The sequence below is a fragment of the Callospermophilus lateralis genome, chromosome 10, assembly GCF_048772815.1.
Source record: "Callospermophilus lateralis isolate mCalLat2 chromosome 10, mCalLat2.hap1, whole genome shotgun sequence".
In the NCBI taxonomy this organism is placed as follows: domain Eukaryota; kingdom Metazoa; phylum Chordata; class Mammalia; order Rodentia; family Sciuridae; genus Callospermophilus; species Callospermophilus lateralis.
Genome location: NC_135314.1, coordinates 123743285 through 123762154, shown reverse-complemented (window position 1 = coordinate 123762154; position 18870 = coordinate 123743285). Strand labels below are relative to the sequence as shown.

The 18870-nt window shown below is 32.2% G+C and overlaps 1 protein-coding gene across 2 annotated transcripts in view; it reads right to left on the bottom strand.

Moving 5' to 3' along the window:
• Stag1 (STAG1 cohesin complex component) overlaps nucleotides 1–18870 on the bottom strand; it is a 362710-nt gene that overhangs the window by 46488 nt on the left and 297352 nt on the right. For both annotated transcript variants that reach the window (XM_076867213.2, XM_076867214.2), the window contains 5 exons: nucleotides 17550–17642; nucleotides 17365–17454; nucleotides 17014–17217; nucleotides 15645–15715; nucleotides 13459–13546 (listed from right to left, as the gene is read on the bottom strand). In XM_076867213.2, the coding sequence (XP_076723328.1) occupies nucleotides 13459–13546; nucleotides 15645–15715; nucleotides 17014–17217; nucleotides 17365–17454; nucleotides 17550–17642 (546 nt within the window). The remainder of the gene's footprint in view (nucleotides 1–13458; nucleotides 13547–15644; nucleotides 15716–17013; nucleotides 17218–17364; nucleotides 17455–17549; nucleotides 17643–18870) is intronic.

The following is an 18870-nucleotide window of genomic DNA, read 5'->3' as shown; positions in this document are numbered from 1 at the left end:
CAAATAATAAATTCAGGAAAATAAGATTCATAACATAAAAAAGAATTCCATTTTGGGAAGGATTTTTACTGAAGTTTTGTTCAAATCCATGATATTCCTTTATTGTACCAAAACATATCTCATAAAGTGGTATTACATTATTTTACTTGCTAATTTTAGTGTTTCTATTATCATCATCCCCATATGATAAACTAAAAACCATAAAAATAAACATATGTAGAGAATGAGAGAGAAATCCATAAATGGAATGCTGCAGAAAGTAGTTGTGAGCTTTGCTAGTTTTATTTTAAAATTATCGTGTTTCAGAACATTTAAGCAAAAGATATCTCCAAAGTGCCCACTTGAACACTGAAAATAACTCATAAAAATTAGAGTTATCTCCTTCCCGCCCCGGTACTGGGCATTGAATCCCAGGACCTTTTTATTTTGAGACAGGGTCTTGCTAAATATCCAGGCTGGCCTTGAACTTACAATTCCTCTTGCCTCAGCTTCCCAAGTGGCTGTGATTACAGGAGTGCAGCAGTGACCACATGAGACAATGTCAGGGTTTCAATAAACATAATTAACATAACTCATTCATATCAAAATGCAGAAACAAGACTATGGACACACTGTAAAGATTAGTGTTAAATAAATCACCCTGGTATACTTAGAAGATGTTCAAAGACAGTACATCTAATGGTTCCTGAGACCCTTTTGATAAGCTGTCACTTACAATCCCAAATACAATGGTAAAGGGGTTTTTGTGGAAGTAAAAGGCAAAATTTAAAAAACAAAACAAAACAAACAAAAAACCTCTCAATTTAGCAGGTGTGTAGTTTAGTGGTAGAGTGCTTTCCTAGTATGCATAATGTCCTGGATTTGATTCCCAACACTGCAAAACAAACAAAAAATAATAACAACAAAACAAAAACAAAAAAAACCTCTTCCCCTAAACAGTTCTCCTGAGTTTGAAACATCAATTATTAAATTACTAGAAGAGTGATAATAGCAATAAATGGGAAATTAAAATCTACAAAATAATGTTGAAGAATTGCTTAATTTTGGTTATATCATTTATTCTAATCTCTACCAGTGTAAATTTCTTTCCTTTTATTTTTATATTTTCTATAGAAGTTTCTTGATGGTGCTTATGGAAAAAGGCACCTGCTTACTCTAATACCTATTTTCAAATAGAGAATTCACATTTTAATGTTTTACACAATACTCCTGTCTCAGCCTCCCAAGTTGCTAGGTTGTGTGAGCCATTGTGCCCAGGTTGTTTACTTTTAAAGAAGCTCCACTGCATTATTTTAAATTAAAAAGCTTGCTCTCATTGCCTGAAAAGCATTTTGCTTTCTCACAGTACCATTATGTAATATCATAGTTACATAATATCAAATGTCAAAAGAAAATTCAGAACTATTCCATCAAGCTTCACTATCAGTCATTTTGATATTTATCCTCTACACCAGCAATGTTATCCTAACTTGTCCAGAAGCCTTTATTCAGTAACTTCATCATTTTTGGAGCACAGACAATACAAGAAGGACTAGCAATGAGAAACTGAAAAAGCCAAAAGAAACTGTTTTAACCTATGATCACTATCCTCCTGTTTTTTTCTCGATTAACATTGTTCTGACCCTAAGGAGGGTCTTCAAATAGCACCATTAGTCTGATGACTAAGAATTTCTTTCAACCCCATTTCTCTGTCTTCATATTTCCATGAGGAAATGTTGTTCATGGGAGGAAACACTAATGTTCACTGCACATTTTTGGTAAATTAAGAGGCAGGAGTATCTTTTGTATCTTGCCCTCTTCCCCCGCCCCCCCCGCCACCCAGCATGATACCAATGCCCCAGAAAAAGTCAATTTCTGAATGACTAAGTGAAGCAGCAACTATCTACTTCCCCTAATGGTTACGGGGGTGAGAAATAAATTCCTACTGTGTTAACCACTGAGATTATGAGGTTAATCTATTACTAAAGCTAGTACCATATTAACTAATATAAAATTATCCTCTTTAACTTCATCTAAATTTCCTTGACTTTATGTCTTTAAAGGAACTACAGCTTTTTATATGTGATTAACGGATTGAACCATTGAGAATCAATCAGCTTTCAGTTACTGATATCATATATCCTGAAGATGAACTGTTACTAATGTAAATAATACTGAGAAATAAGTTTCTGGAGTAATTAAGTTTAGAAAAACTGAATTTACATAGAAAATTAAGTCTGAATTGAGACTATGGAAAATTGTAAGGAAAAATTATTATATACATGTAACATATATGCATTTGTACATGTATGTTATCTATACGTGTTATCCATGACAGTGGATAAATTTGGATTCTTTGTTTTCTGCTTGTAAGAGACCTTAGGAGGAGGAAAATTAGTGGACATGTACATGACAGAAGAGAAGACTAAACGCTAGTCTGTTAATGATATGCAATATTACTATCATTGTTAGACTAGTAACATAAGTGACAATATCCTCTTTGAAAAGGTCCTTTAGATGCAAATAAAATAATCAATATGGCCTCACCAAAGAGGATATAAAACTGGCAAATAGGAACATGAAAAAGGTGTTTAACATCATTACCATTAGGGAAACAAATTATCTGTTAAAAACACAGTGAGACACTATTATATAACTAGCAGGATGGCTAATGTAAAAATTACTGATATTATCAAACACCAACAAGGATGCAGAACAACTGGATCTCTCATACACTGCTGGGAGTAATGCAGAATAACACAGCCACTCTGAAAACTGATCTGGCAGTTTCAAATAAAATTAAACATATACTTAGAGCAAGACCTCATTATTATACACATGGGCATTTACTTTAAAGGAATGGAAACTTAAGTTCAAACAAAAATCTGTACACAAATGTTAATGACAGCCTTAGTTGTGAAAGCCAAAAGTTGGAAACAACACAAATATCTTTCAGTGAGTGAATGGATAAAACAACCTGTGATGTATCCAAACAGAGTAATATTAATCAGCAATAAGAAGAAACTGAGTAGTAAAAAAGTGTAAAATTATTCAGTAGTAAAAAGAAGTTTGATTCACAACTTTGATTAATCTTAAAAGCATTATCTTCAATGAAGACATTATGCTCTAAAGGGCTACATACTGTCTGATTCCACTTATCTGGAAATCTCATAAAGAAAAAAACTATAATAATGAAAAACAGACCACTGGTGTCCAGGAGTTGCAGGTGGAGAAAGCATATGACTATAAAGGGATAGTATGCAGAACTGGTGAAACTGTTCTTTATTCTTACTGGGGTGGTGACTTTACAAATCTACAAAAATATTAAAATTCACAAGACTGTACATAAAAAGGAAAAAAGCCAATCCTATTATATGTAATTAAAAATAATAATAACCAAAAGGGCAAAAATCAGTTACATTTTTCTTGAAGAAATGTTAAGAAAAGCACAGCACTGATACAAATCATATGTGAGATAAAGTAACAAATAATTTAGTAAAGAAGAAATATTCCTAACTCCTATCCAAGGAACTAATATATTACTAGCAGTAGCAGACATACTATACCATAAAATTAAATAAATAAAATGTTTAGAAGCATAAAAAATTCAGGAAGTACAAGTTTAACTTCTGTCATTTAAGAATTAAAAGCCTTCCCAAAGAATGGCTACATAATGGGTTAATGCACTTTAATCCTTGATAATTCAGGACTCTAAGACATTACTACCAAGTTTATGTATAAATTCCAAGCACCTGAAGCAAGGAAGGATATGAAGAAAAATATGCTGACAATAAGTGCAGTGTAAATATACATTCCTTTCTTAATCTCTCTCTCTACTACTGTTCAAAAGGAGGTTTGGAAAGGATACTAGACAAACAGTATACATTATTCAACCTCAGGCCTACTTATAAAGGGTTCATAGCATTATTCTATTCTCCCCAAACATGCTGTAAGCTATATTTAAGAAAGATCTTGATATTTCCAATCTCAGTGATCTGATAGTAAGACTCAATGAACAATTTCTATTGATATCTGTGAAAGCTGAGAATTAACACAGTTGTGGAGAACATACATTACACCTAAGCTGTTAAAATAATAATGATATTTTTTGGAAACAGCATCACATAAAAGGATGGAAGTAGGGCATATCCATAATTTTGAGACAATATTTACTTCAAAAGATTCATGCAAATAAATCTGAAAGGTTTAGATATAATAAAATAAGGCTGGGGATATAGTTTAGTGGTAGGGTGCTTGCCTAGCATGTACCAATTCCTGGGTTTGATTCCCAGTACTGGTGGGGGTGAGGGAGAGTATAAAAATAAGACTATTAATAAGTATTTGAATGATTTGGAAAAGTTTTAATTTTTCCATATACTGGTGCATTATAGTTATGAATAAAGGTGATTTGTTACTATATATTCATACATGTACATGTATCATTCCCACATATTTCCCCTTTTCCTCCTCTCTCTACCTTGGAAAGGTTTCCTAAGTAAACATTAGAACAAAAACAAAAACAAACAGAAACCAACTGGTAATTCTGATTTCACAGAAACAAAAAACACATGGATAACATAATATCATATATATAATTAATATTCTTAGTGAAAAAATACTGCAACAAATGATATAAAGAATAATACAAAAAATTCTATAAATTAGAGTGAAACTAAAGATCCAATATATAACATCACTGTTCTCATAGTTAACAATATAGTGTGGTATATACTTAAAATGTGGCCACATGCCTATAATCCCAGTAGCCCAGAAGGCTGAGGTAGGAGGATCTCAAGTTCAAAGCCAGCCTCAGCAACTTAGTGAGACCCTGTCTCAAACTAAAAAATGAAAAGGACTAAGGATGTGGCTCAGTGGTTAAGCACTCCTGGGTTCAATCCCTGGTAACAGGAAAAAAAACCAAAAACCAAAAAACCCAACCAATCAACCAAACAAAACCCAACCAAAAAGACAGACAAAAAAAAAAAAAAAAAAAAATCCCCTTTAAACTAAGGAGATCTCATGCTTTTTTTTTTTTTTTTTTTTTTTAAAAACCAATCCAGAACTAAAAGCCCCAGGCTGAGTACAGATAATGACAATGAACTATACATTTCAAAAAGCTGGAGTAAGTATATTTAGAGTTTTCACTATAAAGAAATGGTGTTTGAGGAGACAAATATATCTAACTTAAATATTAAAAAACCTACATATGTATAGAAACATTAATTGTTACCTCTTTAACATATACAATTTTTATGACTTTATGGATCAGTTAAAAAATTTAAACCTAAGTTTAAAAACACAACAAAAGAAGGCAAAGTGTTAGAAAAAGTGATTTTTTTATAGACCCATACAGATAATGATGTGATATATAAATTTATGAAAACATAAAATAACTAGCATTTGAAAAACAAAATGGCCAGCTATAGTGGCACATATAAGTAATCCCAGATATTTGGAAAGGTGAGGCAGGAGTATCACAAGTGTAAAGTCAGTCTAGGCAATTTAGCAAGAGTCTGTCTCAAAATGAAAAAGGGCTGGGGATGCAGCTCAGTGGTAGAATATCCTTGGGTTCAATCTCCAGTTCCATAAGAAGTAGTAGGGGAAAAGAAAAGCAAACAAAAATTTCAAAATGATATACCATAGTAGCCATACAAAAAATACTACAATGAAAAAATATAAAACAGTATCTAACCACACATTATTTTTCAAACAGCTGTTAACTCAGAGTTTAAGCTCTGATTTAATTCATGATTTAATGAGAAGACAAATAGCAATTACTATAATTTAATAACTGGTCAGATAAAGTAGACACATACAGATCAGGTGTTGAGGGGAAAGAAGAGAGGCTCACATACTGGATAGTAAGTAAAAGTGAAGATAGGCCAGGTACAGAGGTATACGCCTGTAATCCCAGACTTAGAAGGTTGAGGCAGGAAGAGTGAAAGCTCAAGGCCAATCTCAGCAATTTAGTGAGGACCTCAGCAATTTTACATGATCCTGTCTCAAAATTAAAAAAAAATAAAAAATAAAAAAATTTTTTTTAAAGGGCTGGAGTTGTAGCTCAGTGATAGAGCATCCTGGGTTCAATCCCCATGCCAAAAAAAAAGTAACATTAGGAAAAAATTCCTAGACAGGCAAACATCTGTAATAGTTTGTGTGTGTGGGTGTGTAGGGGTGGATTGAACCCAGGACCTAGTGCTTGTTGTAACACTGAGCTACACCCCCAAGCCCTCTATACTAAATCTGAAAGAAAAGGGTTAAAGATTTAATCTTGCAAAAAAAAATGGAAATTTCAAAGAATGCGTTGATAAACTGAACACAATAAAGTTTAAGTATAAACAAAAAAAAATGAGGCTGAATGAGAAGAAAGCAGTTCACAGAAGACCTTACAGGAAGGTGAACATACATTCTAGTTTATGCTTATGTCTTAGAGCAACTAATAACAGTATCTCCTTTTACTTTTAAGAGAATACACACACACACACACACAATGGTCACCTTTTTAGGACAAAAGAAATCTGGATGCTATTAAAATTCAGAGAGATCCTTGACAGCAGAGTGCTAAGATTAGATGTTTTGAAAAAAATATACTATAACAGCAAAAAGTAGTAGTTTTCAAAAATGTATTATAGAATCCCCAGCTCTAATACCAGTAACTCTGCTTCTAACCTATGAGCATTTTCCCATTTCTCATGTCCTGGTTAACCATTCTATTAAATTTCATGTATATAATTGCCCTTGCTCTTAAAAAATTTTTTTTTCTTAATCACATATATCACTTACACATACCAATAGATGATATATTGTTTAACTGATAGTTTTTGAGCTTTTAATAAATGGTGTCATGCTATATGTAGTCTGAGAGATCAACTGTACTTCACCTTAGCCATCCCTAAGGACGACCCATAGAGATTTTTTTTTTTTGATTACAAATGTTCATCCTCCATCAAGAAAATTCGTTCAAGAAATATTTTAACAACTTCTATTCTTAGTTTATTTTAAATATTTTTTTGCAATCATTACATAACTGAGTTTTGTACCTCTGTAATAAAAATTATATCAAACTTTCCTTGGTTCTGAAATTTCTACTATGTGAAGTTTTTCTTTTGTTTTTCAGGTTGTATTACTTTCTGGGGTTTTCTAAGCCTAGAAATAAACACTAGTCTGACTTTGAAAAAAATCTTTATCAGATAAGAAACAATCACTCTCTTATTTTTTTCAATCAAAAACAATTTAATGTACCACTTATACAAACCCATAGTCATGTAATCAGCAAAGCAATCACGATATAAAACAGATTGATCACTCCTCAAATTCCCAGATCCTTTTATAGTCAGCCTCTTCCCTGTACCTGAAAATCTGTTTTCTGACCCCATATGAGTTCTAATTGCTTTCTACCCTCACAAGTATCTGGTAATATCAGATTTTTAAATTTCTTCTTTAGCCCTTCTAATAGATTTGTAATGGAATCCCACTGTGGTTTTAACCTACATTTCTCCAATGATGTTTCTTTTCATGTGCTTATTTGCCATTCATTTTTGGTATTATCTGTTCAATTCTTTTGTTCATTTTTAAAATACTGGGTTGTTTTTATTACTATTGAATTTTGAGAAATCTTTCTATTTTTGTATAAAAGTTCTTTATCAGATATGGGATTTATAAATATTCACCAGCAATTGGCCTGACTTTGATTTTGATTCTCTTTTAGTTTTTAATTTTAATGAAGATTAATGTATTTTTTTTCTCTGTTTTTGGTATTAGCTAATTTCTTGATTAAAACAAGGTCACAAAGATTTTTCTCATGTTTTCTGCTAGAAGTTTTATAGTACCAGGTTTTACATTTAGGTCTATAATCTGTTTTAGGATTTTTTTGTTTAAATATCAGGTTTCACTATGTTGCCCAGAATGATCCTGAATTCCTGGGCTCCAGTCATTCTGTCTCAGCCTTCCAAGTAGCAGGGATTATAAGTATGTTCCACAGCACCTGGCTGAATTAATTTTTGTATATAGTATGAATATGGATTTTTTTCCACACATTTTTGATGAAAGATTATTGTTTTTCTAAAGAAATGCTTCGGTATCTTTGTGGGAAGAAACAAAATCAACTGACCATGTACACAGGACTCTAATTCTGGACTCTTTATCCTGCTCTTTCAATGTATATATATCTATAGTTTCTTTCTTTTTTTTTGGTATCGGGGGATTGAACCCAGTTGTTTTTAACTACTGAGTTACATTCCCAGCCTTTTAAAAAATATTTTATTTAGAGACAGGATCTTGCCAAGCTGCTTATGGCCTCAGTAAGTTGCTGAGATGCTCATGCCTCAGCCTCCCGAGCAGCTGAGATTATAGGCATGCACCACTGCACCCAGCTATCTATTCTTTCTTTAATACTACATCATCTTGATTAGGGTTTACAGTCCTGAAATCAAGAAGTATCTTGAAAGCAAGTATCTCCTCTGTGCTTTTAAAATTCTTTTAGCTCTTTTGCTTTTCCATATGAATATTTTCCATACGATATTACAGCCAATTTCTACAAAAAATTCTATTTGGATTTTAACTAGAACTGTTAAATCTACAGATCAGTTTGGAGAGAACTGACAGTAACAACACTGAATTTTCCAATTAATAAACATAATTTTCATTTTCTGATTTCTTTTATTAATGATTTGTAGGTTTAATCATATAGATTATGCACATATTTTGTTATTTAAAAAAATTTTAGTTGTAGGTGGACACAATACTTTTATTTTATTTATTTTTATGTGATGCTGAGGATCAAACACAGTGCCTCACATGTGCCAGACAGGCACTCTACCTGAGCCACAATCCCAGAGCCTATTTTGTTAGTTTTATACCTAAGCATTTCATGTGTCTGTAGATATTGTAAATGACACATTTTATAAAATTTCATTTTCCAATTGTTCACTGTAAAACAATGGATTTTTAAATCTAAAAAGCATCAACATCAGATTACATGGTAAAATATATAATATAGAATGGTATACAATTCAAATCAAGTTTCTTGACCACTACAGATCTCTAGTTTTCCACTGAGAAAGCCCTGGTTAACAGTTTATATCTCTCCCAGAAATAATCTGTCAATTAGATATACTAAAGATCTTCTCATCACCCTTTGAAATTATAAATACTGATCTCTTCCTTGCACTTTTCATTCAATATATCAGTAAATGCTTCTCACATAGAATATTATAACATAAGAAACATTTACCTCATTATTTTATTCATAGCTATACAGAATTGCAGAGAATCAAAACTATCCTACTTATTTAACCTGTGTTTAATTCAAGAACATTTGGATTATTTCAAGTTTTAAATTTAATAAAAATGTTATATCTGTAACTTCACCTTTATACATACATTCAAGTATATATTTGTAGTCTAATTTCCTAGTACTATGAAAGCTCAGAGGAAGTATATGTGCACTTTCAATTTTGATAAACATAGGCAAACAATCTTCTATAGGGGTTATAGCAACTATTTTCAGAATAGTATCTGAGAGGAATAAAGTAGTTACATAAAGTTTCATAAGGGTTTCTGATGAACACATACAGTTTAGAATTACTGGAACAGAGCCTAGATTGGAGAGAAGGTGAAACTGAGGTTACTAAGACAAAACAGGAAGTTTCTGCAGTAATCAACTAGAGAATATATAAGGGATTGAATTAAGGTAGTAGAGCCTGGAAGAACAAAGCATATTCAGAGGTAGAATTTATAAAAAGGAACAAAAGCCTTCTGAAATTAGGAATTGCTTCTAATACACCATTAAAATATCTTTAGGGGAGGAGTAAGATGGTGGAACAGAGCTAAGCGGTGATTCCTGATCTCTCCATGGCACAGAAAGGAAGCAGTGAAGAACAGCTGACCAAGAGAACTTTACTAGAAGTTTGTATCTGGATTAGAGAAACTGTGGAGAACAGTATCAACAAGTTTTTTTGCTTTACATAAGACTGATGAGTACATGGTTTTGCTCTGAAGAGACTGTAGTAAATAGAGTTCAGGGCTTCTGATACTGAAAACAGCAGAGGACACACATTGAGTTTGATATTCCCCCAGCCCAGGGCTAGTAAGAAAAAGCAGCTCATAAAAATCCCTGGCATAAAAGAATATCATCTCAATAGATGGGTAGACAAATAAGTAATATTAAAAAGCAAGGGAAGAAACCACCCCAAACTGCCCACACTTCAACAGCTAATTCTGCTGACACTGTAGTGGAAGAAATAGCATAGAATGAATGTTGGAAAATCACAGTTAAAATGTTCAACAAATTACAGTAAGAGGTAATGAGTAAAATTAGAGAAAATTCAGGAAGTGAAAGACTATTTCAATCAAGAAATAGCAATTCTAAAAAAGAACCAAATGGAAATCCTGGAAATGAAAGCCTCAATAAATTAAATTAAAAATTTGATGGAAAGTATCACCAATAGATTAGACAACTTTGAAAATAGATTTTCAGGCCCTGTAGACAAAGTATATATAATCCTGAAAATAAATTGACAAGACCAAAATATTCAAGAAACTTGAGATATATACCAAGAAACTAAATGTAAGAATCACTTGGGTAGATGAAGGCGCTGAAATAAAAACTAAAGGAATACACAATCTTTTCAATGAAATAAAACTAGAAAAATTTCCAAATTCTAGAAATAGGATGGAAATCCAAATACAAGAGGCATACAGAACTCCAAATAGGCAAGATCAAAATATCCTCTCCAAAACACCTTATGATGAAATGTCTAATATACAGACTAAGGAGAGAATTTAACTCATTTCTCAAAGTAGATCAAAAATCTAGGAAACTGCAACTGCTAGAAGAAAATATAGACTGAACATCTCAACATATTGGTACAAGCATCAATTTCCTTAACAAAACTCCTAAAATGGAAGAAATAAAACCAAGACTCAATAAGAGGGATGGCATCAAGTTATAAAACTTTCCATTCAGCAAAGGAAACAAGAGCATGAAAAGACAACCTACAAAATAGGGGATTAATATCCAGAATAGATAAAGAGTTCAAATAACTTACACCAAAAAAACCTCAAATGGGCAAAAGAACTAAACAGACATTTCTCAAAAGAAGAAAGACAAATGGTTAATATATATATGAAAAAATGTTGAACATCTACTAAATAGGAATGGCAAAATATGGCATCATGAATCCTACTCTTATGGGGCTAGGCTGTGGCTCAGGGGTAGAATGCTTGCCTAGCACATGTGAGGCACTGGGTTTGATTCTCAGCATCACATAAGCAAATAAATAAATAAAGGTCCATCAATAACTAATAAAAATATTTAAAAAACAAAAAGGAATTAGTTGAATATAGAGTTTTTACATTTTCAATACTGAGTATTTTAAGAGATGTTTCCAGGAACTGCTAAAATGAACAAGTCTGGCAATTATGTACTCAAATTTTGTACACATAGCTAAAGACTAGAATTTGTGTTTAAGAAGTTAACAGAGTTATTTGACAAATTAATACACAACAAGGAAAATAACACCTATGTAGTGAATATAAGTAATAAAAAAATAATATCAGAATACAGAACTGTGAGACCATCACAGGTTAGTATTAAGATAGTAACAATGGTATAGAGAATTAAAAAGTAACTTTTAGACATCATTATAGTTCCAGATGAAAGAGACATCTGTATTTTTATTCTCTCCCTGAAGATAGGGAGGAAAGCAAAAAGGGAATAACTTATGTTTCTCATTTCCTTGCAAATCTGAAGAACAGCTTGAGAATACGAGTGAACTGTATTTAGGGCATTAAAAACTGAAATCACAAAAACAGAAATTTGAAGTGCCAATAATAAATGAGAAAAAACAAAGGATCAAATATTTTACCTCTTTCCATAAACTACAATAAAAAATACCTAATATAGTCAGGGATATTTGTTTTATTTTATATATATATATATTTATTTATTTATTTTAGTTTTTGGTGGGCATAACATCTTTATTTTTATTTTTTATGTGGTGCTGAGGATCGAACCCAGTGCCCCGCGCATGCCAGGTGAGCGCGCTACCGCTTGAGCCACATTCCCAGCCCCAGATATTTGTTTTATAAAGAGTAAGTTTAGGGCTGGGGTTGTAGCTCAGTGGGAGAGCGCTTGCCTTGTATCTGTGAGGCACTGGGTTTGATCCTCAGACATAAAAAATAAGGCATTTTTTTTTTTTTTTTTTTTTTTTTTAAAGAGTGGCTTTGGGGCTGGGGATGTGGCTCAAGCGGTAGTGCGCTCGCCTGGCATGCGTGTGGCCCGGGTTCGATCCTCAGCACCACATACAAACAAAGATGTTGTGCCCGCCAAAAACTAAAAAAAAAAAAAAAAAAAAAAAAAAAAAAAAAAAAAAAAAAAAAAAAGAGTGGCTTTACATGAAGCAGTGTTCAAAAAAGTCGAATGTTAGGCATGGGTAATGCTGAGGATTGTGTTACAAGGGAAGTGCTCTACCACTCAGCTACATTCCCAGTTGATGTAATCATAGTAATTGTAGAACACTGTTTATATAATTGACATTAAAATTAATTAATTTTTTTTAAAAATGGTGCTGTGGGTGAAATACAGGGCTTTGTGTATGCAAGGCAAGCACTCTGCCTCTGAGTTACATCTCCAAACCTGACTGTGTTTTTCTGAAATGGGACTTCACCATGTTGCCCAGGCTGGCCTTGCAGTGGGTTCAAGGATGTTTCTGCCTAAGTCTCCCAAGTCACTACAACTACAGGCATCACCATGTCTGGCTTCTGTGACAGACTTGAAATTATGAAATTATCATTTTGTTATATGTGTCAAAATTCTTATTGCTTCATAGCACTGAAGCATCACTGAAGCATTCCACATCACCAAATGGGAATGAGAGAGAATATCCCTATACACAATCCTACTATAAAGTTGTTATTTTGGTCTTTGTGACTATCTGCAGTATACCAAATCATTTCTTTCTCATGCAGAAATAAAACAATTATTCTACTCAGGTCTCAGTTTTTTCAATTCCTGCTTGTTGTACTCTAACTTGTGAGTACAAAATATTGTAAAATCTGCTGAAGGTTCCCTGAAATATTTAACTATGGGTCTAATACAAAAGCTAAGCCATGCCTAAAACCCTGTATTTGAAATACCTAAAACAGAGTCTGGAATATAGTCATCATTAGAAATTTTCATTACATAATGAATTATTCAGAAGTTTTGAAATTGTTATGGTAGTAATCAATCATATTTCCCTTAGAAGACCATTAAAAATTTTAAGTTGTATTATAGCAAAAGTTCTTTAATTTTTTTCCTGCTCTAACACATCTGAATATATAATACTAACAGTAACAGTCAATCACTATGATAATAATTCTCAAAGGAGAAGTCTGGATTAAAGAATGATCAACTACTTTCCATAAAAGGCTTTAAAATTGTTATTTCAGAGAAGTTTAATTTTAAGACAACAGAGAAAAAATATCAATAATTCCTACCTGTTCTGGCATAGCTCCATGTTCAATTCCAGTCTTCAATAATCTGTAGCAATTGCCAAACAGATCCCATTTTGTGAGATCATGAGCACTAAAATAAACAAAAGATGCATTAACTTTATTCTAGATAGAGTTCAAGAAAACTTTTATTTGAACTTAGTTTCAGTAAAAGGAAGAGTAAAATAAAACATTTTCTTGGGGATGAGACTGTGGTTCAGTGGTGGAGTGCTTGCCTAGCCCGTTTGAGGCATTGCACTTGATCCTCAGCACCACATCAAATAAATAAGTAAATAAATAAATGTATTGAGTCCATCTACAACTAAAAAAACAAACAAAAAATTTTAAAAAACCCAACAATTTCTTTAAGAATTAAAAAGGATCCACTAAGGAAATGTGTGTTTTAGAACCTCACACTCGTGCGCGCACGCAAACACACATACACACATACACACACACACACACAGACAGACACATACACAGAAAGAAAAAGAGCTGATACCAGAAATTCACTGAAGAAATCAACAATAAACTTCAAACATTTAACTGAAAGTTTGTACCATATGGTCAACATAAACTCAAACTTCATATATAGGTAACTTTTATTTTTAGTATTTATGTATACAGATAGATTTATGTGTGTGTGTGTGTGTATATCGCAAGGGAGGGAGGTAAAGGGAATTCAACCAAGAGACCCTTTCCCACTGAGCTATATCCCCAGTCCTTTTTATTTTTGAGACAGGGTCTTACTAAATTGCTAAGGCTGGTCTCAAACTTGCAATCCTCCTGCCTTGGCCTCCCAAATTGCTGGGATTACACTGAACCTGGCTAAAAGTTTAGATTTTTGAAACTGCTTTAGAAATCTATAGAATTCATTAAGAGACTCAACAAAAAAAAAATATTTTTTTTTTTGACAAACAAATTTTACTTTCCTTTCTTTATGGAGAAGATGAGCATAATTTTAAAAGATATACAAATTATAGCTTGAAAACATATATTTCATTCATTGAACCTTTTTTTTTCTTGTTGAAACTCAACTGTTCTGTTCCCAAAACACTGTAATAAGGAACCAAACAAAAATAATTTAGGGGGCTGGGGATGTGGCTCAGGCGGTGGCGCGCTCGCCTGGCATGCGTGCGGCCCGGGTTCGATCCTCAGCACCACATACAAACAAAGATGTTGTGTTCGCCGATAACTAAAAAATAAATATTAAAATTCTTTCTCTCCCTCTCTCACTCTCTCTTTAAAAAAAAAAAAATAATAATAATTTAGGAAAAAGCCCACAGAACTTACTTTCATGGCTTTCCCCATAATTTTTTTTTTCACTTAAGTTGACAAATGATCATGTAGGTGTTGTTGTGAAATATGCATATTATGGAATGGCTAACTAGAACTAATTAACATATGCATTACCTCATATAATTATTTTTGTGGTAAGAATACTAAAAATCTACTTTCAGCAATTTTTATGGATATAATATATTGTTGTTAACTATATTCATTATGCTGTACAACAGATCTCTTGAATTTATTCCTATCTAATTGAAATTTTGTATTCCTTGAGTAACATCTCCAACTCACCATCAATCTTATTTCTTATTTAGCAAGGCTTCTAAAAGCCATCAAAATTATACCCATGAAAGTCTAGCTTATAAAAATAAGCTAATCTAATTTGTTAAATAATACTGATGTACTTCAACTTTTATAGTGTATACTCATCATTTTAAATGATAATTTTTCATTACACTAACAGTAAATCTTACATCTTAATTAAATAACTACAGATCATAATTTCTCTGGAGAAAATTTGCATAATAAAGAAAATCACTACCATCTCAATATTTCTCTAAAATTTTCTATCGAAATATATGAATGTTGCTGTGCATGTTGGCACACATCTGTTGTCCTAGGACTCAGGAGGCCAAAGCAGGAGAATCACAAGTTTGAGGTTAGCCTCAGCAACTCAGCAAGACTCTATTTCAAATTAAAAAAAAAAAAAAAAAAAAAAAAACTAAACTAAAATAAAAAAGATTGGAGATGTAGCTCAGTGGTGAATTACCCTTGGGTTCAATTCCCAGTACCTCCCCCTCAAAAAAAAAGAGAGAAAGAAATACATGAATGTATAAAACTGCTACAGTTTATGTTGATTAGTATATTTTAATCACTGAATCTACTTTAAACAAACAACATACTTGTGGAAAGATGTTAACCGCTTTAAGGTGGACAAAACATTGTAAATATCGTCATCATCAGCTTCTTCACCCTACAAATTAAAAAGTAAAGATCACCTCATTATCATAACCTAACTCACATTCACACTAAAATCTATTAATACTTAACTGTCTGAAGAAAAATTCTTCATTATATAAACAGTACACATTCTCTAGAGGTAAATAATACAAATAAAAAAACCCCCATAATCCAAACATTAAAAAAACCCCTAATCTTTACATTTTAAAATAATGTGATAAACATGATTATACACTTTTCTAATTAATATTACACGATAAATTCCTTGAAATTGCTGAGTGAAAGGGTAAAGTTTTACTTTCTTTTTTTTGGTGCTGGGAATTTAACTAAGGGCGTTATGCATACAAGGCAAACACAATCACGGAGCTATAGCCCTGCCCTCAAAGATAATGACTATTCCAGATCTTACAGTCAGCTACTTCTGTAGACTGAAAATCATAAATAATGTTTGAAAGAAAGAGAAGTTCAAATAGAAAAAATTCTTTTAAAAATCAATTATATGTGTTAAAAAGGAAAATTCTATCAGCCTGGACATCAGAGCACACACAACTACAGGAATTCCAGATTGCCTTATGTAGACTGGGATGAGAGGTCAAGAGATAAGGATCCCAAAATTAGAAATATAACCAGTTGAAGAAGCTTGCTATCTTGAGCATACCATTCAGGTATGGGGATTCCTTAAAAGCATACTTAATCTGTACATTTCTACTCCGTAACACATCACAATAATACAGTAATATTAAAATGCCAAATTAGGTCCCAGGAAAAGGAAATGAGTTAAGAAAAATCAAACCTCAGAAAGACTTTTCTTAAAATAGAAGGAAAAAAAATCTAGCATTAAAAGGGAATATGGGGGCTGGGGATGTGGCTCAAGGGGTAGCGCGCTTTCCTAGCATGCATGAGGCACTGGGTTCGATTCTCAGCACCACATAAAAATAAAATAAAGATATTGTGTCCACCTAAAAACTAAAAAATAAATAATTAAAAAAAGAAAAAAGAAAAAAAGGAAATATGGGGCTGGGGTTGTGGCTCAGTGCTTGCCTAGCACATGCGAGGCCCGCTCAATCCTTAGCACCACAAAAAATAAATAAGTAAAATAAAGGAATTATGTCCAACTATAAGTAAAAAATATATATTTTTAAAAAATATAACTAGGATGTATTAACTGCAATATGCTGTCAAGTTTTTTTAAAGGGGCAGAAATTTCTAGATTTGATTTAAAAATGGAAATGATCACACACTCAACTATCTTGAATATTCAGTTATTAGATAAAATTATTATTATAAGTACACATTAACTTTAAAACAGACCTCTTGCAGTAGGTCTTCCACAGAATGATTGAATCGATCTACAAACTCATCAATCAGCTGGCTCCGAGCTATGTCAACTCGGTTCTGGATGGTATACTCTTCACTGCATAAGATGCTATACGTTTTACTGCAGGCTTCTAGGACATCTGATTCTACATGTTTTTCCACAACAAATTTAATCTGTTTTAATAATGCATCTAGATGCTAAGGAGAAAAAAAAGAAAAACAATGACATTTAAATAATAAAAATTAGCATCTATCAAATAAAAAAGACTATATGATTACATGTAAATAAAATAATTCCATTAATAAAACTACTTTAATGGCAGAATTTCAATTTCAGTCTCTTACCTTTTCCATTCTACCTGTGCTGTAGATTTCTAGATCAAAATACTGTGGGATTTGCAGCAAGTTTGCTACTTTTTCTGCATCAGCTGAATACTAGAAGAAACAGTAAAGAAAAAAGCAGTAACTAATAGTTATGCTGAAAGCAAACTCGGGGGTATATTATCACAAAACTGTAAATGAAACAATACCTTTGATAATAACATAGGAAGTGTGATAATAAAATGTTCAGTCAATTTGTTTCTATCATCAATTTGAGTTTTCCTTTCTTTGGCAGTTAGCACCTGGAAATATATTAAAACAGTAAAATAAGAGTGTGATGTGCAAATGTATAAGTCTAAAATGTTATACAGAAGAATGAAGAAGTGGCATATAATAAAACCAAGAATTTTAAGAGAAACTTAAACTACTGATAAAATATATACAGTTTTATGCAAAAATGTTAACATTCACTGTTCTTTATTAAATAACTAAATTACTATTTTAACATACATAAAAATATAAACATTTCTATAAAAACCATAATTAGGAATATAAAAATATTGAAAACAAAAAGTAATTTTTCTAGAGTTTTAACCTCAATGTATTATCGGTTCACTCTCACATGTTAAACACACACCGATACTATTTAAAGTAGTCCTCTTTTACAACCATCAGACACTAATAAATTTTCATGTATATTTAAGGCATACACTAATGACATTTCTGAATTCATTTATATTTAAGTCTTCTAGTAACTATGCTCATAAATCTATTAGGCAGCATTCAAGAGAAATAGAAAGTAGTACAGCCTGAGATCATGGAACAAATTTAAGCTGATAACACTCAGTACTTTAGACTATATGCAACTTATTTAACCATGGGTCCTTTCAAAAATAAAATATTAAAATGCAAGCTCAGTTTAAGATCATTTCCCCAAAGTATTCTGCATTTTGTTACTATTCCGAAGGGATTTTCCATCTTAATATTGAATGGCTTTACAGAACAGAAAATTTCCAATATAAACTGTCACTATTTAAACGTGAACCCTAGTGTTAAGAATACATGAAAGTAGATGCCTCCTATTTGATTATTTCATATGCTTATATTTTGAACAACAATCACTTGGAATGAACTACAAACTACTACAGTATTCAGTTCTGCACAAAATAATTAAAAGGACTACACATAAAGTCAAATATGTGTTTAAAAATGTATTCAGGATATCAAGGAGTTCTGAAATTCATCTAATAATAGATCAAAGGCCTAAGGACACTGATTTTAGGGAAACAGCTATTTATTTTTGACCAGATGATAATTTTCTTAGGCACTCTACATACAATGAACTCATCTGGTCTTCATAATACTTCTGATGAAATAATAAAAATGGCCTGATACTTATTGAGAAAGAATTTGGTAATATCTAACAAAAAGTTTATGCATATCCTTCCTTTGATCTAGCAAGCCCATTTCTAGCAATCTATCCCACCAACACACCAGGTATAAGAAAGAAATGACCCATGCACAAGATTA